Source organism: Oryza sativa, chromosome 6 (genome assembly GCF_034140825.1).
Source record: "Oryza sativa Japonica Group chromosome 6, ASM3414082v1".
Taxonomy (NCBI): domain Eukaryota; kingdom Viridiplantae; phylum Streptophyta; class Magnoliopsida; order Poales; family Poaceae; genus Oryza; species Oryza sativa.
The window spans coordinates 6,762,271-6,789,197 of NC_089040.1; the positions used below are offsets into that span (position 1 = coordinate 6,762,271).

At 43.2% G+C, this 26,927-nt stretch overlaps 3 protein-coding genes and 1 long non-coding RNA gene across 4 annotated transcripts; 2 read left to right on the top strand and 2 right to left on the bottom strand.

The window, feature by feature from the left end:
* Positions 1-2,247: 2,247 nt before the first annotated feature.
* LOC4340554 (uncharacterized) lies at positions 2,248-8,352 on the bottom strand. The gene is made up of 5 exons (XM_015788261.2): positions 8,112-8,352; positions 6,956-7,937; positions 5,927-6,043; positions 5,377-5,825; positions 2,248-3,074 (listed from the first exon to the last, which is right to left on the bottom strand). The coding sequence occupies exons 2-5, from the start codon at positions 7,925-7,927 to the stop codon at positions 2,498-2,500; spliced, it is 2,115 nt and encodes a 704-aa protein (XP_015643747.1). The 5' UTR covers positions 7,928-7,937; positions 8,112-8,352; the 3' UTR covers positions 2,248-2,497.
* Positions 8,353-11,368: 3,016 nt separating this feature from the next.
* On the bottom strand, positions 11,369-14,391 carry LOC9266709 (probable galacturonosyltransferase 9). Its single transcript, XM_015785780.3, has 2 exons — positions 13,070-14,391; positions 11,369-12,009 (listed from the first exon to the last, which is right to left on the bottom strand). Exons 1-2 carry the CDS (start codon positions 14,303-14,305, stop codon positions 11,731-11,733), a joined length of 1,515 nt encoding a protein of 504 aa, XP_015641266.1. The 5' UTR covers positions 14,306-14,391; the 3' UTR covers positions 11,369-11,730.
* Positions 14,392-18,461: 4,070 nt separating this feature from the next.
* LOC107278714 (glutathione S-transferase U10) lies at positions 18,462-19,481 on the top strand. Its single transcript, XM_015785782.3, has one exon. It carries the CDS (start codon positions 18,542-18,544, stop codon positions 19,319-19,321), a length of 780 nt encoding a protein of 259 aa, XP_015641268.1. The 5' UTR covers positions 18,462-18,541; the 3' UTR covers positions 19,322-19,481.
* Positions 19,482-25,068: 5,587 nt separating this feature from the next.
* Positions 25,069-25,807, top strand: LOC107281169 (uncharacterized). Its single transcript, XR_001546400.3, has 2 exons — positions 25,069-25,367; positions 25,475-25,807. It is a non-coding gene; the product is annotated as an uncharacterized lncRNA (long non-coding RNA).
* The last annotated feature ends 1,120 nt before the right edge of the window (positions 25,808-26,927 follow it).

Consider the following 26,927-nt stretch of genomic DNA (forward strand, 5'->3'; position numbering starts at 1 on the left):
ATAAAATCATTTTATTAAAATTAAGTAAGCGCAACTTAACTGATTAGATTCTTTATAGTGGAATCAACTCATTCGGATAAATTCTAAAACACGGGTGTTCGTATTTACGGTTAATTATTCTTTCCGTGATAGATAACGTATATGTCAATAGAGAGACTCACATGTAAATATCAAGATATGTGCGCGTGCTATGAGCGTATACGTCTGTACTGTGATTCTAAGATTACCTTTTATTTAAAAAACAAGGTAGTGTTTGAGAACCATAGTGTTCCACGCTAGGGAGAAGTACTACCGTACCGAACGAGGCTTTCAACTCCAAAGGCCAACCAGTTTAGACCAGATCGTCCGGAACGGAACGAAAAAACAGAACGGCGTTGTATTCCGTGGAACAGTAGCATCGCGTCCATGTTGCTCTACCGGCCATTCATCTATTCTGACATCTTCGGTGATGGCTTGGTCAGCAATGGCGCAGTTAAAAATATTTTTAAAAAAATCAGCAACAGAAGCCCATTCCCTTGACTAATTTCGCTCTGTCGTTACCAGGGTTTAAAAGAACCGGACTTCCTAACTGGTTCGAGTTCTAAAAAAAATCAAACTGGATTTTAGATTTGTGACAAAATTTAACCGAATTTTACCAAGAGTCAACGGTTTTCATAGAATAAACCGTCGACTTGAGAACGGTTTGATAAACCTGGTTGCTAGTGCATGTCACCATTCCATAATAGACTTGTTGGCCTTTTGCTTCCTACCATGGCAGATGGCACAACTGCTTCACACTGATTACGTTAAGTTTTGGACGACTGATCCACCACTCATCAACGTGCCTAATCTATTAATTAGATGCTACTGATAAATGATAATACACATATCCGCACCCACTTTTCTTGGCTCTAGAAAGGCTAGATAGCATCATGCCATGAATCTACTTCTCCGGTCTCTGCACGGTAGGGGCCAAAGTTGAATCATAGAATATAAGAGCGTTTTTTTGGAACGCGGGATTCTCAAAACGCAGAGAGAGATTAAAGTGTCATGACATCTCAAATCCCATGGATTGAAAAAACACATGAAAACATATGAATAGCCATTTGGATAGAACACAGGAAAAATATAGAAATAAGGCCCTGTTTAGAGGTCGGCTGCGGCTCCCGATGAGGAGGAGCTCTGCAGCGAGTGAGCGAGGTCGGCCGCAGCGGTGGTGTTAGGACTTGGGCGGCGAAACGGTGAGGACAGCCGGCGATGTGAGAGGACGAGGAGGATGGAAAGAGTGACGGGGTGAATGAAAAGAGTGACGGAGTGGTATGGTTCTAATTTTAAAAATTTTCAGTGTCATCCAGTCGATAACGCGAATAGTAGTGTTATTTTTTTGATTTGCCACATTTGCAGTGGCATGGGTCTAATTAACCCAAGTTTTTTTCCAAACTTCACATCAAACCTTTCTTACACACATAACTTTTCTATCACATCGTACCAATTTTAACCAAACTTCCAAACTTCAGTGTGACCTAAACACAGCCTAAGAAGAGAGACCCTAAGGATTTTTCTCCAAGAGGTTGAAGTCCATGTTAAAATTCCTCCAGAATTCCTATGATTTGAGCCAATCCAAAGGAATTTCATAGGAATTTTTTTAATAGTTATTCCTATGAACCAAATGACCATTGAGGAAAATTTTCCATAGGATTGAAAATTTATAATGGTCTAGAATCAGCTACTAAGCTCTACTTGACCACCATCAAAAACTAGGTCAGAATGGGACTGCTGTAACTGCTAACCGCACGGCACGGCCATACGTCCATACGTACGTCACCTCGGACAAAACTGATGAAGCACACAAGGGCACAAGTAATAAAAATAATTGAAGAATACAATCCCCAGCGAATTAGCAAGGGTTATAATATTTATAGGAAGGCAAAATGCATCACCTTCCACAACAATGCGATTGAGAACTCGAAAAAAAATTCTCAGCTTTCATGATGCAATCAGCCCAAGGATATCACATATATAGCCTTCTTCTTGGATAGGGATGAAATCAGATTGGAATCAGGAGGACAATATTTGTACCAGATCCTGGGTTTGTATTATATACACTATCCAATACACTTTCATCCCTAGTCTTGGATCAAGAGTTTATAATCATCCAAGGTTCAAAGAACACAAACGAAACCACCCAGCCTCATAGCCCTACTTGAGCCTTGTTGCCTTGGCGGAATGCCAAGGCCAAAAGAATGCGGCAACACGCAAACAAAAAGATGAGCTTAAGATTCATGGATATAACTTTGCAGCACAATTCAACAGCATGGGTGAACAAGGTTGGACCAGGACATCATTTGTGCAGGGAGCAGATCAACGAGGACAGAAAATACAGGTAAAGCAAACCACAGTGACAGGAACTGTGACAACCATCCAGGTTTCCTAAGGTTTGGACAACTTCTAAATGGCACCGATGCATCTAGCAGTATAACCGGCTCAGGGTAAAAACATGGTAAATTCAGAGTACCAATCATCGATACGCTGGCGCGCCAGGAAAGGAATAGAGAGACGAAACCGATGCACCAGGTGCATTAAGCCTTGTAGAGGCATACCTTTGACTGATATCAGAATATGCGGGATTGGGGACCTCATAATGAGCTGTTGGATAGGGTGCGTGGAGAGGGAGGTCCACAGCATGAGTGATGCGTTGGTCAGAACGGTAAAGATCCTCTACACGAACAGCACGAGCAGAAATTTCTCCAGGACGGTACAGATCCTCCACACGAGCACCACGGATAGGAATTTCTCCTGGACGATACAGATCCTCCATGCGAGCACTGTGAGCAGCAACCTCTCGTGGACGATAGAGCTCCTCCACACGAGAACCACGAGCAACAATCTCTCCTGGACGGTAGAGCTCCTCCACACGAGAACCGCGAGCAGCAAGCTCTCCTGGACGGTAGAGCTCCTCCACCCGAGCACCAAGTGAAGCAATATCCCCTATCCGCCTGAGTTCCTCAACACGGGCAGCACCATCAGATCTTGTGGCTGGGACTGCTGTATAATCTCTTGAAAGAAATGGATCAGCCACAGTTCTGGCAGCAACACTGAAGTTCAAGGAATTTGTTAGCCAAAAGCATGGTATTGTTCTAAGTAAGAAAATTGAAGCCTATAATAACCAAAATAGGATGTAATAGTTAGTTTGGGTTAGTATTCAAGTGTACACCTACAGCAAACAAAACATGCTTAATATAGATGATACGCTGATAGAAATTTATTAATACTATAGTGCATAAAACATTTGTCCAATTTGTTTTCACTGGTGGATTCATAGTTTACCAAACTAACATAGTGTCATAATAAGATCCACTCTCCGCAAGCGGGTTACCCACTTATTTAGCCAATAAGTGGGTTCACGGGTTGACCCACTTGAGCCTTACTCTCCATTGTCAAAAACTTAAAATTATTCTCCCTCTGTCCAAAATAAAGCAACCAAGGATGGGATGGGACATATCCTAGTACAACAAATCTAGACAGGATATGTCCCATCCCATCCTAGGTTGTTTTATTTTGGGACGGAGGGAGTATTGTAGCACTTTTCCGGTGGTATGTTGGGAAAAAAAAACATGAACTACAACATGTTTTTAGAACATATTTTTCCGTCAGGAATAAACTAACAAGACTAAGTTTCCACAAGGAATTAGGTCAAATTTAAGGATGGGCGTGGGTCACTGACTGGTGCATTTAGTTAATTTTGTTGAACTAGACAAATTCATGACGATCAAGCAACCAATGGAACTTCTCTTGCAAAGTTGCAAACGGAACTTTTCTCTTTTTCACACCTTAGAGAGCTATATCTCCAAGGGAACAGTTAAGATGAACTATAAATGGGCCATCATGTACATAACACACGTTAACCTTTCTTTTGCTCAGAACTGCTTTGTGTTACATTGGTCTATTGACAATCTGACACGCTTCTTCCATGGATTCCTTTTCTACATTTCCTAATATATAAACTATATGGTTGTTAAGGCGGGTAAGGCGACCCACCCACGCCTTACTAGTTACCACTATAGTGTAAAACCGCTAAGGTATGGCGACACCATAACCTAAGTGATTAGCAGCATCAGAAGAGAGAGAGAAAGAAAACTCAGGCCAGCCCAACAAAGCCCAATAACGTTCATACCAGCCCAAAGTCAAAGAAATAACCCTAACACCCACACCAGGTACACACTCTCTCCTCTCAAAGCGCTGCCTCCAATGTCACTTCTTCCTCACGCCTGTATCGCTTCTTCCTTGTGCTAGCTCTGCTCCTCTATCTGTGCTCCTTACTCCCCTGATTCAGAATGAATCCAGTGCTTCTCTTTGTATGTGCTCCTTCCCTTGGATGGATCTAATGCTGCTCCCTTGAGTCAAGATGAATCTGGTGCAGGGGAGAGAAGAAGAGAGGAAACCAGAGCTAAGGGGGAGCAAGATGGCGATGGCATGGAGCAGAGAAATGGGAAAATGGTGTAGTTGCTGCTTCCTTCACCTCTTCTCCCTCTCCCTCTCTGGGTTATGGCATTAAGCCCTTAAGGTGGAGGGATGCCTTAACACCCTCAGGGAGCCCTAGAGCTATAGCGACGCCTTAACAACCATGATATAAACTAGAGATGGCATTATTATCAAGTATCAGAATTCTGTTGAACAATTCTAAAGAAATGCTAATAAAAAATCGTAATATATTTCTTAAACCTCAAGATTGTACCATAGAAATATTTGTGGATTAGATAAGTTATGAGCACTTCAGTTTAATTGATAACATAAAATTGCACTTGCAGAGCTGAATGATAAGAGAGGTGAAGGCATTTGGGCTCGGTTCAATTATCTAAGAAAGTGTTTCACGGGATATATACTCTATTTTAAAACCAGGATACTGGCCATGTTCCATTCGTATAAAAGACAATAAAAATGTTCTAGGTTGCTAATGCATGCATTGATAGTAACAAGTCCAAACATTTCTCACACGGTATCTTTACATTTCGGAAAAAACACAGCTTCAAGCGTTAATCTACAAAAAATAACTAGTTAATCAATTTTATGTCAGTTTTCAAATATTTAACTAACCAATGGAAAGATCAACTTAATTTGCTGAATTAGTAAGTATTTTCCCGTCTCCAAACACTATGCGTTTCCAAATGTTTTACTACCTTTGTCCCAAAAAGAGTTCACTTTTAGAAACGAATCTGGGCATGCCTCTTGTCCAGATTCATGTATAAAAGTGCAGTCTTTTTGGGACAGAGGTAGTATTTATTAACCACAATGACAGACCAACATGCAAGAGAGAGAAGCTCTCGCAAAATTTCTACAAGACATGTTACGAATAATAAATATGGACCACAACTTAGGAAGCTTTGTGCATTAACGTACCGATCAGGCAGTGGATCCACTTGAGAACGATAATATGGAACATCAGATGGAGCCAAATGGCGGTAGTATGCATGTGGAACATGCTGAATCTCTGGGATAGAAGGGCCATGACGAGGCTCTAGGGCATGCGGCACAAGACGAGGCTCTATGTCAAGAGGAACACGCTGAGACTCGCGTGCAACAAGTGTTTGCTGATAATGTATGTGGGGACCATCATGAGCATTAGACAAAGAATGATCAATCCTATAATCCACTGGATGTGGATCAAAGCGTGTTGCCCTGTATAAGTCTTTAGGGGGAGGAACATGCATGACAGGCAAAGAAGATCGTCTTTCTTCATATTGATGTGGCTGTGTTTTTCCTTCATAGTGGTGCATCTCTTCAAGAGGCTTCTGTGGAGCTGGTTGAGGTACACTCACAGACTCAAATAGAGCTATTAGCCTATGGACCTGCACAATATCATGTAATACATAAGATAAAGTAAATACTAACATCTATGATTTGTTCTTTTAAAACTTTCTGTTTTGAACAAAATTCAAATGACACTCACTTGTCTAGAGTTGAGCTCGGGATTGAACTTGCTCTTTGCACTATAGTTCTCTCTGATTGCATCCTTAAATCTGCTCTCAGGAAGTGGAAGGCAATCTTTATCTATCTTAAATTTCACCTGTGGCGAGCTCAAGCACAAAAAATAGTTTTGAGTACAACGAAAATATCAAATCTTCAACACTAACTACTCTAGATGAAGCCCATTTTCAAACAGAAGGTTGTGTGGAATCTTGTGCCCATGAATTCGTGCTTGATCATTGAAAGTAGATAACAGTCCAAATATGCAATTGTGAGGTCTTAAAAGTTGTGCACGGAATTGGCAATGGTGGTCCTAATATACATGCTGTACAGTCTTATGTAAGAACCACTTGTACAAACTTTCGTGACTTTCCATCATATGGTTTCCCAGATATGGTAAATTCCAACTAACCAATGGAAGTGCAGTAAAAACAAATCGACCCTCACAGAGTTACAGTTATATCTGAAATGACAACTTGAATATAAACCAAGCATCAAAGAACTCTATGGACATAAATGGTCACAAGCAAATCCTGTTATTAAGAAACAGGGGCAATGAATGTTCTCTTAGCAGTCTATCAAATCATTCAGTCACATTACTTACAGCACCACCTGTTTTCTTAATTAAAGCAAAGATGAATATAGCTAGCTAGTATATCTACATCTGTTTCAACAGATAACCAATGCAAATGCACAATTCAAGTTACAGCTGATGATGATGTCTAATGCATATGCATCAATCTTCCGAAAATGGAAATGCAATATGTATCGACAACAGGGTTATTTTGTTCTCAGAAACAGTGTGAACCAGAAAGATACCATTTCTACTATCGCCAATCATAGGTTTGTGTACAAAAATCATTGGTGCACCATAGTATCAATCAATCCCCAAAATAGTATGTACACCCTTAAGTATAAAAACATAAACCCCAAAAAACCATATTCACTTCCTCTTTAAAAAAAACATTCACAGCATATGAGTTTGTCTACAGCGATGGAATACCAGAATTACCTGTGCAGGGAATTTTCCACTGAATGCATCTCGAACAAGATCAAGCCCACCCTTTGATACTGCCTTGTACACCCCATAAAGTAGCTTCAAGTCAAAATCATAGAGGAACAACCTCATCCCTGGTCGGATCTTCTCAACTATTCCGATTTTCCCTCTGGGATACCCAAACAAGCGGCTCTGAAAGCATTCTGGTTTAGTCTGCGCATTACACATGAATATAAGCCCTCCTCCCTTACTGTCAAGCCTCTCTTCCTTCTTGCTTCCCTCCTCCTCCTTCCTCCTTTCCTTCACATTGCTAGTCCTCTCCCCAGCAATCTCTCTTTTTCTCTTCTTGATGGCATCACCATCGTTGTTATCAGCACCTACACCATTCTTGGTGGCAACTACAGCATTAGCATTAGCATTAGCCTCAGCCAGCTTTGGTTTTAGCTTTAGCCTTCGCTTTGGCGTTGATGCTTCAGCCGTAGCTGCCGCTGGCGTCGATATCACCCGAGCTGCTGATCCATCGGCCACAGTAGCTGATCGCGGAGCCGGGGCTGCAGGCGATGCATCAGCATTGCCACCAGCAGCACCAACGGATGGGGACCCTGAAGCGGCAGCAGCTGCTGCAGCCTTCGCCTTCGCCTTCACCTTATTCAACCTAGATGTCTTCTTGACCGATGCAGGGGTGGAAGGGCTCCCCTTGGATGCCCCGTCCGCATCAGCCACCGCGGCCGGTCGCAAAGCCGGAGCCGCAGGCGATGCATCAGCATTGCCACCAGCATCACCCAGGGACGCGGCCTCTTTACCAGCCGCAGCGGCTGGCGCAGCAGCCTTCTCCCGGCTAGCCTTCGCCTTCACCTTCGCCTTCCCCTTGACCAACTTAGTCACCCTGAGCGATGCAGGGGTGGAAGGGCTCCCCTTGGACGACCCCCCATCCGCCCCACCGGCGGCGGCCGCCTTGACCTTGGCGGCGACGTTGGGCTTCTTCATCGTGGTTGACCTAGCGTGGACCAAATGGGGGGCAAACAAACGAACGAAAACCTATCATCAAAAGCTACACCACGCGCGCATCAAACGAACCAAATCGGGAAGGAAGAACAAATCGAATCGATCCCAACTCCGGATTGGATCTCCGACGAGGGAGGGCTACGAGAGAGATAGAGATGAAAAATACCTTCGATTCGATTCGATTCGCACCTGCTCGCGGGCAGCAGGGGAGAAGGCGCACGGGCGGGGAGGAGAGGAGCAGGCCGACCGACCACCGGTTTGCCCCCGGCCCCTCGTCGCCGGCGACGTGCGCCGGAGCGAGGCGAGGCGGCGGAAGTTTTCCGGCCGTGCCTCCGCCGGGAACGGCGTTTCTCTTCGCAAACAAGGGTTACGATAGCGCAAACGGAGAATCGAAGATAAAGCGAGACGGAGAGAGGGGTGGAGGTGTGGAAGGGGAAATGCTTTATGGGCCTTTATTTCCAAATTAGTAAATTTAGCACATTTTAGAAAACTTTTTTTCTTCAACTGTCAATTTCCTTGAACTTTTCGTTTGCCTTGCTAGTAATGGGTATATATATGCCACAAGTAGGATGACTCATCTAAGGCCATGTTTTTTCAGCTTGGGATTATTATAATCCAGATTATTAGGAGTAAGTTGAAAGAAACGGATAACTTATTGAAGTAGCTTATTATAATCTAGAGCCCAGCTTATTATAATCTGATAAACTCATTTAGGTGAGCTTTTTCTAGATTATTGAGTGAAAAATTACTCACCATGCCACCCCACTCCCTTTTTAGACTTGCAAACTCAATAATCTAGGCTCTAATAATCTGGAAAGAAACAACTAACCGCTTATTCTACTACAGATTATAACAATCTAGCTTATAGTAATCTAACTCAATAATCTAGATTATAATAATCCCAAGCTGAAAGAAACAGGGCCTAAGACTCTTATATCTACATATGTACTTCCTCTGTTCCATTCTAAAATTGCACGGTGAATATTAAAGGTAAAGTGTTTTTCAAGCAATATAGTTTTTCTTTAATATGTCAAGCTACAATTTTTGCCAAATGCTAATCTTGATAAAATAGGTATAGCTTCGTGACATTTATTCCGATTAATGGATATCACTATTAGGAACACTCACTAAGAACCTGCATAAATAGTAATAAGTGGTTTTTAATGGAGTATCCGCCAATAAATTTCCCGCCAAAGTCTACCTCCTCACTAGCTAAAACCTCATGCCTATGTTATGCAAATCCGATCAATAATATTTTTTTTACCTATCTGAATTACAACACCTTAACATCATAATGTCTTGCTCATATTGATGTTGTTAAAAGAGAAAAATGTAATTGATGTTTGTAGAATTTGAAGGGTATTCCTGAAGATCAATGTCAAACATAATAAGAGAGGTGACTTGTTTGGACCCCTAAGACCGCCAAAGAGAGATGCCATTCATTCTATCCTAAGAACTAAAATCCTAGTGTGCGATGACATAGTGACGATTATCATGTTGCTTAAGAGCATAGGAAATTATACGAATGAGTTTGAATATATGGTTAGATGTTTTCTCTTTGCTATCACTTGTTGGTAAACCGGAGGAATGTGAGGAATCCAATGGTATAAAAGCCCTACAATTTAAAGCTTGCGGCACACGCCAAACTAACTGATGAATAAAGTACCTATTTGGTGACATTCAAAAAATTTTAACATTCATGAGGATATTTTCACCTTCGCATGAATTCACAATCTGTTAACCACCATCATCATTATGTCAATGACATGAGTGTGTTGCACAACTTATTTTGGGCAAACTAAGATTTAAGCATCAATACATCGACAATTATCTCAACTGAAATTATGAAAGAAATAGCAATTTCGTAACAAAGGAATTTGTCATGTACATAAACATACATAAGGCAGGAGATGGAGCGGAGCTTGAACAATAAAATGAAGGGGCCAATATGTAAGTTTCTTTGAAGTATAGGCTACTATACTAACATAACATGTGACATAACATGTGACAGATTATAGTGGACAAACTTCCCAAGCCCCAAGCTAACAAAAAAAATTTCTTCATCAGTATTTCTCAGAATATCCTTTAAATTAATTAATTTTTCAACTTTCAAATATTTAACTACTTTATTTGTGCGTTCCTATAATTGTCATAACCTCAGTTTTATTCCTCAACCATCAATACTCTACAAGCATGGCCTTTAACTTCAAGCAGTCATGGGCATCAGGTTGACATCATAACCAATCACTTTGGTAGAATCCTTTTACAGTCCCATACTCCCATCCTGATTCAGCACTGCAGAAAAAGGGGAAAATTAGAACAACATTGCATCATCTAGCTGACCAGCTCTAATCCATCACCGCACATAGGCAATCCATGCGAACATGTGATGCAGCTTTCCATATTTTCTTCGTATTACTCAAAATATTGACTAGCCACTTCTTGGCAAAAGAATCACAGCATGATCAAATACATATTTCTCATGGACAGACGGCAGCTGGTGAGTCCACTAAGGGTGAGTTTGAGGAGGAGGAGATTGAGAAGATTGGGAAGATACAAAAAACGAGGTGAGCCATTAGCGCATGATTAATTGAGTATTAACTATTTTAAATTTGAAAAATAGATTAATATGAATTTTTAAAGCAACTTTCCTATAGAAAATTTTTGCAAAAAATACACCGTTTAGTAATTTGGAAAGCGTACGCGCGGAAATAGAAACAAACTCACTCACTTTCTTCAGCTGCCGAACGCAGCCTAAAGATTGAGATGGCAGCAGCTGATAAGAGCTAGCAGAACAGAAAGCTGCTTCATGTGTCATACTCCCTCCGCCGCAATATATCCAAACTTATAGTACTAAACTGTGTCTAATCTAATATTAGGTTGCTATATTTTAGAATGGATGGAGTACATAAAAAGTTAGTGTCTCAGCTAACATCACAAACGGACACAATTTTTCCTATTATTCGATAGAGTCATGCCAAATGACAAAGAGATCGAAATAAATTATTTTCCTCTCCTAAGAAGGTCAACAGGGAAGGTTTCAGGAGAAGACTGCGAGAACTAAAATACAAACAAAATCCTGGTCATAAAATCAAATGCATCAACAATATCTATACACAGCGTACTCAATTTTTCCAGGAACAAATAATCAAATCTGTGGAGAAAAATCAAGCAGCCAAGCTAAACGCATACAATTTTATTAAAACTATATACCTATCCATTTCATGCAGAAACTAGTGAGCATTCTGTCGTGCCAATTACAGTTGAAAAATCTAGTTGACCTGGCATTTCGAAACTATACATGCAGGAACTTTCAATAATTATTCATAAATTTGTTGCCCTCAAATGAAGTTCTATCCAGTAACATTATACCTCAATAAAATACTCCAACTATTAGTGCAGTGGAGAAAGATATGGGAAACATTGACAAAATAAAATGTCACTGGATATATAACTCTTTCTCCTTTTTGGATAGATACAATTGGGAGATAAGTTTGCTATAAATAATACAGGAGCATTCAGCTATAGTTTCCTTCCAATAGACTGCCACATACTCTATTACTCTACACCATGATGGTCCAGTACAGTTTAGCTAATGAAACAATACTATCATAAACCAGCAAGAAAAATCTACAAGTTTCTGCCCAGCACAGTTGTAAGAAAATGCTACAAAGGAAAATTTTGTTACAGATAACAAAGAACGCTCACGTAAAATTCTCCTGGCCAGTAAAACAACAGCATATCAGTGGTTTCCTCATTATTGGGAGTATTTTTTTTAACTTCCTTCATAGACCAAAGTTGCATAGTGTCAGGAATTCCATTTCAGTGTCAACATACTTGGTCCAGAGAGCTTTGTACTGGTTCAACGCAACATCAAGCCACGGTTTCATATTCCCATTAAAATGTATCACAGCAGCACCAGCGATAACCTCAGGACTGATGCTTGGATTATACCCAAGGCCCATTACATGCCATGATTTGTCAAGCGGCTTTGTATTGCCATAGAATGTCATCAGCCCAGCAGGTAGAACAGATGTGGGATCCCAAAGCACACCATCCTCATTCTGCCATGAAAATAATGGGTCATACATTCATACACATATCAGTGCCTTGGTGAGTGCAAACGCATGCTAGTAAGATGCAAAAATAGACAACTATGAGATCATTTGCATAACTGCATATGTATATAGTATATTACACAGGACAGGACAAAGTAGGTCAAGATAACATGCAAACATAAATTGTATATCGGGGCTGTTATTGTTTTAATTACTACACAATGGCCAATGAACACAAAAAGCTTAGGGCTCAGCAAAAAAGTATCACATATGCATGGCAATAGAAACCTAGTGATGAATTCATCTTGTGTTTTGTGGAACACTAGTTGAGAAGTCAAGATCATGAAGCGCTCAATCAGGCGACTATTATACACTAACTGACATGATTGGTTAGATCCTTGTTTACAAGATTTAGCCACACTGTGGTTGAATCGGCTAAACTAGAACCAGTAGGTTTGATGACTTGGTTCACAATTATAGCCATACGTTTCAACATGAAAAACCAGCAGTGTATACCTTCATGTCTATATCTCTATTTTTTTACTTCTCTCCCTTCATATCTCTACATCTCTCAATCTTCAACATTTAGTGGACTAAGCAACACAATACTTAGGGGCTCAAGAAATATCTATAACCACATCGTGCAATCGCATGGGAAATTCGCTAGTTGATAAACTTTTACAAATGTGATACATTTCTGATTATCCATACACATCATTGATAGTAGCTAATTGGAATAGTCACCCAAGAGACTACATAATTCTTCGTATGTCACAGAAGGAATGTATTGCCCTATAATTTCCTATACCAAATGCCCACTCAGGTTATTTAAAAATTGCAGGAAACATCAAGATACCTGAATCGCATGATGATCAATCACAAAATATCTTAAGAACTTCCATCGAGCTAGTGAAACTGCAAACTAAATGCATATGCACAACCAAATGGCACGAATCGAGGAGATTGGGCATTGAGCATAACTATAAGCGGCAGTCGCGTATCAAACCAAACGCACTCCAATGCTACTCATATATGTTATATATAACCGGATAAAACAGAAGCTTACCATTTCCATGTACTGATGGAACAGCTCCGTGCAGCCATCCCTTCGCCATGCCTCAAGATCATACACATTGACCCCATATGCCCAAGCACATGCGCCAGGATCGAACCGCTCCTGCACGATGGCCTGCGTGAAGTTGAGATACTTGCTATATCTCCTGAATCCACCGAAGCACATCTCGACGGCACCATTCACCTTCCCATCCAAGTCGAGATGCCAGAGCCCAGCCAAATCCTTCTGCACCACCACATCATCCTCCAGGAGCACCACCCTCTGCAGTGCCGGGAACATGTCTGGGAGGTAGAACCTCAGGTAATCGAGCAATGCCACGTCCCTCTTGCCGGCCTCGATCTGCCTGAGCACCGGCGAGGAGGTCTCGTTGAGGAACGGGAAGTCGGAGTAGGCGAGGAGCTGGACGTGCACGCCGAGCGGCGGCGGGCGGCGGGCGAACCAGACGCGGAATGCCGGCAGGTACATGGGCGCGGTGACCACGTGGAAGACGTGGCGCGAGGGGTCGGCCGCGGCGCGCGCGGCGGAGGCCACCACGACGGAGACGGCGAGCACATTGTCGGAGAACACGGCGTAGTGGTACAGCGAAGGGTCGTCGAACTCCGGGGACGGGTCGGGGTCGTCGGCGAAGGCGGAGGGCTTGGCGAGGCGGGCCTCGAGGAGGCGCATGGCGAGGCAGTGGAGGGACTTGGGGGTGGAGCCCGCGGCGATGCGGGAGGACATGCGGCCCGCGCGGCGGGCGCGGGCCAGATGCTCGCCGACGGCGAACACCGTGTCGGAGAGCTTCTGGATCTTGGACTGCGTGTCGAACCCTTCCTTGGCGTCGGCGGCGAGGAGGCGGGCGAGCTTGATGCGGTCGCGCGCCTCCTTCTCCAGGGGCTTCACCGCGTCCTCCGGGAGGGAGAGGTGGGAGGCGAGGCGCGACGAGAGCGCCGACAGGTCGGACGACATCGTGGCGAAGGACAGCGACTGCGCCGCCGACGCCTCCTTGAGCCTCCGCGCGTGCGCGGCGTACGCGGCCAGCACCGCCGCGTGGTCCGCCGCGTGGCGTCGGATGGCGGCGAGGCGGGACGGCGGCGATGCGCCGAGGTAGGAGGAGCGGTGCGAGGCGTGCGTCGGAGGCGGCGAGGATAGGAGGAACGAGAGCGTCGCCAGCAGGAGCAGCGTCAGGAGCGCCGCGAACGCCGCGCGGCGCGGCGCCGACGGCCGGAACGCGCGGCCGCCGGCCATCGGAGCAGTGGAGGGGAGGGGGACTGGAGTGGGAAGCGCGTCGCGGATCTGAGACTGATGAAGGAGACGGGTGGGCCCGCGGTGTCAGTGGGCGCGGGGTCGGGTATCCCGGCGTAAACAGTGGGTGGGCTTGTCGGTGAGGTTAGATTTACTAGGTTATTTGTTTATAGGATGTTATTATTGGTGGATTAAGTCGTGGGTTTAATTAAGGTGGGGACATTATTAATCATTTGATTAACTGACTGACTGGTGGGGGCACCGTTGGATTCATGAGAAGGTGATTCGTGTCAATGACATGTGGGGCTCGTTACATTGGGTCCACTTGTCAGTGAGGTATTAAGATTGGGAGTAGTTGGTTTAGGTGGGAGTATGCATGGGAGCAAGATCCGGCCAGGCTGGATAGATATCGGGAGTCAAGACAGACATTCTAATCGCAATTTTAGAATAGATCAAATTCGATCATAAGATTAGTTCTAAACTACGTACCGTGTCGACGACACTCGACAGTGGATAGTCAACGCGGTTCCCCTGCTCTACTCCACTGAATTTTGCTCCATTTTGTTCTATTGAAACATAAATAAACATTAACAATTCTTTGACAATGGCTAGCTGAACAATTGATCTAAGGGTGATCGAAGGCCGAAAACATAGCCAACCTATACATAAATGTTGTTACGATCTGACCGTTAATTAGTTTTGCTTACTCTAATACAATTGTAACGTATTCGGTACTCCCTCTATCCCAAAATATAGCAACTTTTGGATGGATATGACATATCATAGTAATATGAATTTGGACAGGCCTCTTATCCATATTCGTAGTATTAGAATATGTCGCATCCAACCAAAAGTTGCTATATTTTAGGACGGAGGGAGTATATACATAGAAAACATCCTTCTTTGACCAAGACATCGATACACTTATCTAATACGAGAGGGTGGACCAGAATACGACATGTGTACTCGGTCCCCCAGCGATGTAACTTGCAATGTAGGTTGGCGAGGCTGACTGATAGGATAGATCCACGTGTAGAGATCGCAAATGTGCCACCCTTGCAGAGGTTTTGGCCAGTTGCGATGCCCCTAGGGTGCAGGGATAGGCTGAGACTAGCCGATGAAGGGATGTCTTTACATTGACGATACAGTGGAAGCTCCATGAAAGCAATGAGGCTAGGGTGACAATTTTGAGTGCAATGATCCCTCTAGACGGCGTTGTCAAGGTGGCTCGCTCTCCCTTCCACCGGTCATTTCAGGGTGAAAACCATATGTTCAGTTTTCCTTTTACGGGCGATGGTGGTGCTATGGTGTTGTATCTTTATTGAAGGCGTTGTCTTGGAGGATCTGTTTTTGCCTTCCGTTTTCAGACAGTTGAGCCTATGTTTTTGGATGACGACGGTCCGTTCTTTCTCACACTCTCCCTCTGCAACCCCTCTCGGTTGTCTGGTAGACTTTGGTATTTATCGTCTTTTGGCGTGTTGGGTTGTTCAGTTTTGGATCTGCCATGGCTCTAGTGATGTCTGATCTGGCTTAATTGTAGTCAGTGTGGTGCTAGTCCTTTGGTTCGTATAGACATTATCGATGTGTGATGGTGATTTTGTTTTACTTTTCTTGATTAAAGTCTTATGTTTTCTTTTTATCTCCTATATCAATATAAAACATCACAATATCTCCTAATGTTAAAAAACAAGTAAATTGTACATTGGATCACCTAGTCCACCTCTTAACCCATCTTTTCACTTCAGACAACCCCTTTCTTGCCTTTTGTTTCACTAGCATATTAGAGTAAGTTTAATAGTATAGCTCACTACTAGCTCCAATTAATCTATAGCCAATCTAATAGTCAATTCATACAATAGTTGCTCACTATACTATTAATATATGGTCCCACATGTCATACACACATCGCGTCTTGGAGTCCGTGCTACAGCTGACTACAGATCTATAGCCCGCTGCTCTTCTCTCTCATCTTTTATCTTATTAAAATATGTTTATAGCTGGCTAATAATCTGCTATTGTACCTACTCTTACCCATGCGTTGCAATAGGATTTTAATCAATGAAAATTACCATTAACCTCGTTATTACCATTATTCTTTGTCTACATCTCTTAAAAAGTTAGGGAGTTGGTACTGGTGGAGGTTGTAGATTCAGCTCTCACCACCACCACTATTCCTTTTTAAAGGAGTATAGATTTTGGACCCTTACTGTCCTCTAGCTCTCCTATCTATTTCTTGGCATAGAGCTAGATATAAGCTGCTAATCTCCTCACAAGTTAGTTATAAGTTATCAGCAAACCAGGACATGTTGAAGTTGGAGAAGAAGAATGAGGTTGAAGATGAAACAAACGGTAAGAAATGATAGTCTAAAGGGAAAAATACAGGTTAAGAGATAGTCCAAATGATGGTCTAGAATGAAATTCACTTTTTAGAAAAGGAAAAGTACGAATTACCCCCTAAACTCTTGTGACAGTACGAATTACCCCCCTGAACCACAAAATCAGACATATTACACCTTGAACTATTGATACCGGATGAATTACCCCCCGGACTCAATCCTGAGCGGTTTTTCTCCTACGTGGCATACACGTGGCGCCGATGTGGAAATCCAATCAGCAAAAAGAAATAAAATAAAATAAAGGGCCCACCTGCCATTACCTCTCTTCCCCCTCCCCCCTCTCTCTCTATCTCTCTCTCTCGGGTATGCGTGAACGGGCAGTGGGCGGCGTCGGCGGCGCGTGGATGGGCGGTCGGCGTGCAGGGGCCGGCGGGACATGTGGCACGCCGGGCGGCGGGCGGCGCGGAGGAGGCGAGGCGGTGGCGGAGGAGGCGAGGTGAGGAGGTGGCGAGGTGGCCGGCTCGTCAAGCTCACTATTAGGGCCTCGTCCTCTTGCGATTAGGGGAGTGACGGCTAGCACCGGACTTGCGACAGGGGTGAGGGGGCGGTGCGAGCGGCGACCGTGGAGGCGAGGGCGGAGACCTGGGCGACTGCGATGAATGGTGCCGCCGCAGCATCCCGTCCCCGTCCACCGTCTGTCCCCGCACGCCCCGGCGCACCCTCCCGCCCACCCCCGTGCGCCGTCGTCCACCGTCCGTCCTTGCGCGCCCCGCCGCAGCCTCCCGCTCGCCTGCCACGCCCGCCCCCGCACGCCACCATCCACCGCCCGTCCCTGCGCACCGCCATCCACCGCCCACCCCCACGCGCCGACATCAACCGCCCGTCCCTGCGCGCCCCGCCGCAGCCTCCTGCCCCCGAGCTTGCTCCGCCTCCACCTCCACCGCTGGCCACCCGAGCTACCGCTGCCACCCCGAGGTCAAGTGGTGCCACGGTCAACGGCGAGGAGGTTGGGGACGGGGAAGCCACTGTCGGTCACCCGAGCTCGCTCCATCTCTGTCGTTGGCCCCGCGCTCCTCCCCCACCCCTGTCTCCAGCACAGCGATGTCCTCCGCCGACGAGCGTGTGCGCGGCGACGCCTCTCTCGTCTCTGCCTCCATTCTGGGCGCTCTCGTGCTCCTCCTCCGTGGCGAGCGTGTGCGCTGGTTGGCCACCGCTGCGAGCTCGCCGTGGAGGCGGCGAGATCGGCGGCGAGCTCCGCTACCTGCCTTGATGCGCCAGAGATGAGAGAAGGGAAGGGGGCAAAGAAGAGGGGGAGAAGAGGAGGATTGGGCTGACAGTGGGCCCCACCATATTTATTTGTTGTGGCTGACAAGTGGGTCCCATATATTTTTCTTTTGTTTTGGCTAACCGGACTGCCACGTGTGCGTCCACGTAGGACCGAAACCACCCTGGATCGATCTAGGGGGTAATTCGTCCGGATTATAAATTTCAGGGTTAAAAATAACTAGTATTGGAGTTCAGGGTTAAAAATCGAATGACGTAATTGTTGAGGGGGTAATTCGTGGAAAAAGATCTTGTAGGCTTATCAAACAGACCAGCTTATACTCGATGCATGAATATTTTAGGATCGGATACCAACTCCACTACTCGACTAGAGTAATCAACAAATTAAAACATTTTCTTGCCGAACAAGCACAGCCACGTCGAAAGATTTCCATTCTAACACCATACACGTGCCTCCCTTATAGCATTCCAATTTCAATTGCAAAAACCAAATCCATTTCTTAATCCGCAAGAAGATCAGCATCCGCAAGAATATATATTCATCGATGAATTTATCATCCATGGACAAGTAGAAGAAACTCACAGCAACTCACCAGCACAGTAGACGAAGATCACAAGCATGGCGATGACGACGGCGGCGGTGGCGGCGGCGGCGCAGCCCAAGGAGGTGAAGCTGTACGGCGCGTGGGGCAGCGCGCACGCCGCCATGGCCAGGAACGCGCTGGAGCTCAAGGGCGTGCGCTACGAGTACGTCGAGGAGGACCTCGAGCGCAAGAGCGAGACGCTGCTGCTGCGCCTCAACCCCGCCCACGCCGGGAAGGTCCCGGTGCTGGTCGTCGTCGACGACGACGGCGGCGGCGGCGGCTGCCCCCTCGCCGAGTCGCTCGTCATCCTCGAGTACGTCGACGAGGTGTGGCCACAGGCGCCGCGGCTGCTTCCGCCGCCGTCGTCCCCGCGCGCTCGCGCCGCGGCCAGGTTCTGGGCGAGGTTCTTCCACGGCGAGGTGTCGCCGCTGTCGCGCGCGGCGGCGGTGCTCGCGCCGACGCCGGAGGAGCGGGCGGAGGCGGTGCGGGAGATGAAGGCGCGGATGGCCGTGATGGAGGCCGGGTTTGAGAGGGACTTCCCGTCGTCGGTCGTCGGCGGCCCGTTCGTGCACGGCGCGACGCCGGGGCTGCTCGACGTGATACTGGGCTCCTGCGCCGCCGGGACGAGGGCGATCTCCGCCATGGCCGGCGAGGAGGTCGTGGAGCCGGACGCGCTGCCGCACGTGCACGCCAGCATGGCCGCGTTCGACGAGCGCGTCGCAGGGTTCGGGACCAGCGTGCCGCACGAGCTCCTCCTCGCGCGGCTGCTCGAGAGGGAGGAGAGGCGGCGCGCCGCCGCGTCGGCGTCGGCGTGAAAACGTCTTCGTGTACCGACATGAGGATGAACGCACACGCATGCTTTGTACCCCTTCCGCCATAAATTATTCGTCATTTTGATTTGTTTTAGTTATAACGTTGGATTATCCGTCTTATTTAAAAATTAGTATAAATATAAAAAAGATAAATCATAGTTAATATACTTTTAATAATAAAGCAAGTCACAAATAAAATAAACTAGCTGGGTGGCCCGTGCAATTACGCGGCTAGCACCTAAACAAAATCATATATTTTTCAGTATGATTTTACTTCAAATTTATTAAATAGCTATGTCGTTGTCTTAAAATTTTGAAAGACCAAACCTTACCATCCCTGTATTTCTAATTATATAGTTTTCAAAAGTCACGCCAGCTGCTACCCCTTACTTCTGTCATATCCTTCTTTATTTGCTTGCTCGATCTACCACTATTTCTATTCATTCACCTTGAAACCTCTAAAAATTAAATCTTATAGTTTTTAGAGTTTATTGTTTCGTTGGGTTTCGTTTTTATAATTTCTATAAGTCCCGTCAAACGCTGTCATTATACTTCTCTACGACCCGTTCACTGTCTTTTCTCTTTATTGTTATTGGGATTTTAAAAATCAAACATAATTATTGTTTGGGTTCATTTTTTACTTTATAGAAGTCCAGCCAAACCATCAGCGGCTTTGCCATTGTACTCCTTTTGTGGCTCGCCCGCTACCTCCCTATTTTATTGTCACAGAGTTTAAAATCGAACATGATTATCATTGGGTTTTTTTTACTTTTTAGAAGTTCCGAACATATAAAAATTTTCTCCTTGTAGTTTTTAGAGTTTATTGTCTTGTTGGGTTTCATTTTTTATAATTTTTAGAAGTCCCGTCAAACGATGCCTGTATACTCCTCTACAGCCCATCCGCCGCCTACTCTTTATTATCATTGAGATTCTAAAAATCGAACATATCTATCATTGGAATTCATTTTTTATTTTCTAGAAGTCTTGCCAACCATTAGTGGCTCTGCAACTACACTCCTATACACCCCACGCTCTGTTTCTCCTTTTTATTGTCATTAAGAATTTAAAAATCAATTATAATTATCAATGGGATTTATTTTTTTACTTTCTAGAAGTTCCAGCAACCGCCTTGCCCGTCAGCTTTACGGCCTGCCTGTCGTTCCTCATTTTAATCGTCATTAGGATTCTATTTGATGTTTTATTAACAGTTTTTATATGTTGTATCAACCGCCACCACACTACTCCTTTATAGGCCTGTTACTTATTTTATCTCATCATGTGTTTTAGATGGTCTTTTTTTTTCAATAGTCTATTTCTTATCACCAATTTTAGTTATTTATAAATTGTATTCCTAATTGAAATCTATTTTATTTTTCTAATTTCAGAATTTATTTTTTATTTTTGAATTTAAGTTGTTTCAAAATTGTATTCCTACTTGAACTCTCTTTTAATTTTTTTACTTTCTAGAAGTTCCAGCAACCGTCTTGCCCGTCAGCTTTACGGCCTGCCTGTCGTTCCTCATTTTAATCGTCATTAGGATTCTATTTGGTGTTTTATTAATAGTTTTTATATGTTGTATCAACCGCCACCACACTACTCCTTTATAGGTCTGTTATTTATTTTATCTCATCATGTGTTTTAGATGGTCTTTTTTTTCAATAGTCTATTTTTTATCACCAATTTTAGTTATTTATAAATTGTATTCCTAATCGAAATCTTTTTTATTTTTCTAATTTCAGAATTTATTTTTTATTTTTGAATTTAAGTTGTTTCAAAATTGTATTCCTACTTGAACTCTCTTTTAATTTTTTTACTTTCTAGAAGTTCAAGCAACCGTCTTGCCCGTCAGCTTTACAGCCTGCCTGTCGTTCCTCATTTTAATCGTCATTAGGATTCTATTTGGTGTTTTATTAACAGTTTTTATATGTTGTATCAACCGCCACCACACTACTCCTTTATAGGCCTGTTACTAGGGATGGCAATTCTGCCCGTTTGCCCGTTTACCCGTGGGTAAAAACTCTATTAGGGTTGGGTTTGTTCTCCATTTTATACCCATGGGTATCTTATTGGGTCAAAAGCTATGCCCGATAGGTAAATGGGTATGTGTATGGGTAATCACTACCCATGCCCGTTTTGCCCGTTTACCCGTAAAGTCTAACTTACATGTAGGCGAGGAGCAAAATCCACTAGAATACATAAGCCATGTTCTTTGTTTTCTACGGTTTCCCTTTTATTTTCCTTATTATTTCTCTTCCCCTTACTCTATCGCCGCCAGAGGAGAGACACCACATTGAGACGGAGAATATTTGATGTTTTAAGTTCGATTCGAACTTAGAAGCTTGTAGACTTGTTGTTCCACTGCTTTTGTTGTGTCGGGTAAACGGACACGCCCGTGGGCACAAGGCGCCCGCTGGCAATGGGCATGGGCAATCATCCTTACCCGTCATGTAGTAATGGGTATACCCACGGGCACAAATAATCTCATGGGCACAGGTATGGGTAGGCACTACCCGTGCCCGTCGCGCCCGATTGCTATCCCTATCTGTTACTTATTTTATCTCATCATGTGTTTTATATGGTCTTTTTTTTTTCAATAGTCTATTTTTTATCACCAATTTTAGTTATTTATAAATTGTATTCCTAATTGAAATCTTTTTTATTTTTCTAATTTCATAATTTATTTTTTTATTTTTGAATTTAAGTTGTTTCAAAATTGTACCTACTTGAACCCTCTTATAATTTTTCTAATTTTGGATATTATTTTAATTTTCATTCTCAATTTTAATTAATCTCGTAGTGGGCTCTTATATGGATTCTTCTTTCAATATTGCTTATTTTTAATTCCGAATTTTAGTTAATTTTAAATTGTATTCCTACTTGAACTCTTGTTTTCTTTTTTCCAATTTTGGATTTTATTTTTATTTTTATTCCGAATATTAATTAGTCTCGTGTTGTGTTCTTATATCGACTCTTCTCTCAATATTCCTTATTTTTAATTCCGAATTTCAGTAATTTTAAAATTGTATTCCTACTTGGACTCTCATTTTCTTTTCTAATTTCGGATTTTATTTTATTTTTATTTCGAATTTAGATTAATCTTGTATTGGGTTCTTATATGGACTCTTCTCTCAATATTGCTTATTTTTAATTCTGAATTTCAGCTATTTTTAAATTTTATTTCTACTTGGACTCTCATTTTCTTTTTCTCCGATTAATGTGAGAATTTCTAGCCCCCACAACGAACGTGGTACCTCCTTTCAAAGCCATTTTAATAATATAATAGATAACAATTTTATAATCTTTTGAATAAGACGAATAGTTTAAATGTTTAAAAAAACTCAAAATGAACGATGGATATCTATCCACCAAATAAAGTTTATTCCGGTTTCGATGAATATCCATCCAGGGTTTCCCAAACCGCCGGAGCCGGGGTTACCGCGCCCCGGCGGTAAGCACGGTTACTGCGCGGTAACCGCGGTAACCGTGAAAACCGTATGAAACTGCGCAAAATTTATCAAAAAAATAAATTATTTTTTAAATTTATTTGAATTTAAGGAGGTTACCGCGGTATTTATATTACCGTACCCCCGCGGTAAGCCCGGTAACCACGGTAACCGCGCGGTTACCGGCGGTAAGTCGATCCCTAATCCATCCATCCGACTTGCCTCCAGATCAGCGTTCCAAGGTGATCTAATATCTCAGTTTCAAACAATAAAATTTATTATTCTAGTTTCGATGATTATCCATCCGATTTGTTGCATATTTGGAAGAGTTTCTAGCTGCTGTAGCTTCTCGTAAAATCAGAAGCTACATCAAATAATTCAGCATTTGGTCTAAATTCGAAGAATCCATAGTTATAGAATCTAGAAAATGAACTAGAACCCAGACCCAGAAGCTGGAAAACCCAACCTTTTTATATTCTCTGAAACTGGCTACCAACCAGTTCTTGCTTAGAATTTTAAGTTTTCCAAACATGCCCTTGATTTCAGTATAAGCTCATAGTGCTAGCGCAACCAAGCTGTCAAATAGTTTTCCATTCGGTTTTGATCGTCACATTTGTTATGGGCAGCGAGACTACGAAAATAACGCGGGCGTGATCAAACTTCATAACTCTGCATCGATATTCAGTCCTGGAGTCGCTTTGGTAATTGGTCTTCCCGCTCCATGTTCTTCGATCCTACATGCACTCCCACAGCTGTCCAATACAGGATTTGCTGGCCCAGTCTTCGAAAATGTTTATAGGGGTAGGATTTACGCGCGTGCATTCATAGGGGTGAGTGTGCGTGCGTTGTGAGTGTCTGTATTGTTCAGTGTAATTCTAAAAAAAAATACATGCAGCCATGCAAGAAACAAATAAGATATCAATGGGGTAGTTGAGAGAAATATGCTGCTGATCACATTTTATTATAATATAATTGCATTTGAAAGTTTTTTAACCAAATAAATTGCAGAATGTTGCATACCTATACACCCTAAATTGATCATGAATCAGATGCAAATAAATTTTAAATAAGTGGTGGGCTTAGAAGACGGCCTTTGTTTCCCATAGAGCCGGCCCAAAGCAGCCAGTCGCCACTCTCGTGTTTAATATTGGGCCAAAAATAGTGAGTTCCTGTTGGACGTCGGGCCCTTTCGGCCGATGCATGTGGTGATATGGGCCAATTGCTTCAGATAAGATGACGGCCTGGGCAGTCTGGGTATCAACTAGCCATCAGCCATGCAGCAAGGCCGAAAGTTAACATTTCTGATTTCTGTGTGGTAAACTAGCCCAAAACACACACACACAACCTTTTCTATCATTTGTCTACTATTTTGAAAACGGAGTCATCCTCTTGCACCCCTTTCCCACCGTAAGTGTCATCCGGTACTTTTCTTAGGTAACCACAAACCGAGCCAATCCCGAAATATATATCTGACCCGTGCAGTGTTTTATTCTTAATTCACCCACCCAGTCAATCTTCAATTGTATGAGCTTGATCCATTACAATGTATATGTGCAAATCATATTCTTTTTTCCGATTACATGGAACAAGAACACGAACAAGCGCCATTTATAGAATTTGCAATTAATCAAACCGTGAAACTAAGCAGTATCCTGCCCACTAGGAAATTGGCTCGAATCAAATTGGCTCGAGTCAATCGTAGAACTTTTTTTTCCGATTATATTATATGGAAAACGCATACATAAACACATGCGCATCCAAATCAATCATAGAATTTGTAAACAAAGTGCGTAGAAACTGAATAGTATCCTCATTACAAGTACCAACACACATGGATAGGGACTGTCTTGCAGTACTGTCTATACAGTGGTTGTCGCTGACATCCAAGTCCCAGCATGATGGCTTGAATTATTATATGGGTTTGCATATCATCCGAGTCATTTGCAGATGTTTTCTTTATGAAATGGAAGGCTTATGTGCACTCAAATCAATAGGACAATTTGCAACTGAAATGTGTAGAAACTAAAAAGTATGCTCACCAAAAGACCATTGACTTGAAAGCTTTTCAGATCCTCAAAGCTCTTGCCCTTCTTAAAAAAAAAACCATTGACTTGAATCATATCATATCATATTAAATCTTTAGTTTTTGTGACCCACTACCAACAGTGAATCGACGATTCTCAGCCCAGAAAGCCTGCTACAGTACTACAGGACCTCACCCTTGATGCACCGTCCGGGACGATGTCCACGGGTTCATCGATCCATCCGTCTACGCCTCATAGCCGCATCACCCCGATCCCCTCCGTCATCGCTCCTAACCAATCAGCGCACCCATCGTCCCAAAATCCCCAAATCTTCATCGCCTCCTCGTGAGGTTCGTCGGCGCCGACACCGCCTTCTTGCGGAGCCTGCGGCCAGCGTCGCCGCTTTCTTGTCGAGCCAGCGAGGGAAATCGCGGCGCCATCTTCGCCGCCCTCGCCGGACCAGCGTCGCCACGGAGCTAGCCGGCGGCATCTGCCTTCTCACGGAGCCATCGGGCAAGCGCCGCAGCCGACCGCCGCCCTCGTCTCTTCGGCGATCCAGCAGCTGCCGCCGCCTTTCGTCTGGTACGCACTCCTTCTCCTCACGGACAGGGAATGCATGCAGGTTACTGCTGTCTCCAAATCCACATACTCTACTTAATTTTCTTACTGAACCGGCCAATTTCACTCAGCTAGCTGCTAACGGTTGTCCAACTAGCTCGATCCCTGTCCGTGCTGCTCCGTATCCTCTTTCATTCGTCAATTTCAGGTATATATCCATATAAAGTAATCTTAACGAAAGATAATCTTATAAAGAGAAATTGGAGGGGAAACAAGCAATGTTGTTTTTTAATACATAAGAGACCATCCAACATTTTTTTTTTGACTGTCATGTTGCACATTTTGCTTGGCGATGTGTCTTCTTTGCCTTCAACATCCCCCTCCCCACAATGTAAAAGATATTTTTGGTGACCAGTTAAGGGGAGTGCCTAGACAAAAAAAAAAACGATTTTGTTTGGAGCTAGTGCTTTATGTTGGTCAATTTGGCGTTGCCGTAATGATATAGTTTTTAACCATAAAAAAATGCCTAACATCATGCAAGTTATCTTCATGTGTTCCAATTGGCTCCACTCTTGGTGTATGATGCTTTCACAGGAATAACAGGATACTATGCGCAATGGTGCTACACGCTTGGAATTAGTAGTTAAGGAACTTTTATTCCAGTTTGGATGGCGTAGTACCTACAGAATTTCGTGATAGTATCTATGTGATTTTGAAAAAAATATTATTTTAGTAGATCATATCATCGGCATAAGTTGGGGGTTTGTCCCATCTGGCTAGTTATATATGTATGCATGCATCCAAGTCAATTATTGATTTTTTTTCGATTACATAGGGCTCCACCGTTTGGCCTAATAAGCTAAAACCAAAATCAAAATTTGATTTTTAAACTTAATTTTGAAGTTAATTTTAAGATATTTCAACATAGTTTTTTTATATTAGCTTTTAAATCACTAAAAACATATATACAAAAGTTTTACATACAAATTAATTTTTTATTTCCTAATAAGCTATTTTGGCTTATTAGGGAACATGTGTAACAGGTGAGGCTAATAGAAAACACAAACGTACATGCATCAATCATAGAATTTACAACCAAAGTGCGTAGAAACTAAATAGTATCCTCGCCACCAGTGGAATGGCTTGAATTATACTATCTGTTTTTTAATAGATGACGTCATTGACTTTTTATCACACGTTTGACAATTTGTGTTATTAAAAAAATTATGTAATTATAATTTATTCCGTTGTGAGTTGTTTTAGCACTCAAAATACTTTAAACATGATATATATCTTATACATTTATATAAATTTTTTGAATAAAACGAATGGTTAAACATATATTCGAAAGACGGCATCATCTATCAACTAAGGAAGTATGTGCTTGCACATCTATCCTGAGTCAATCATATATGTTTTTTTTACGATTACACGAAAGGCACATACGTATCCAAATCGGTCGTAGAATTTGCTACCAAACTACGTAGAAACTAAATAGTATATATCCTGATCACTACCAGTGGATTGAAAGGCTTGAATTATATGTGTTTGCACATCCATACTGAGTCAATCATATATGTTTTT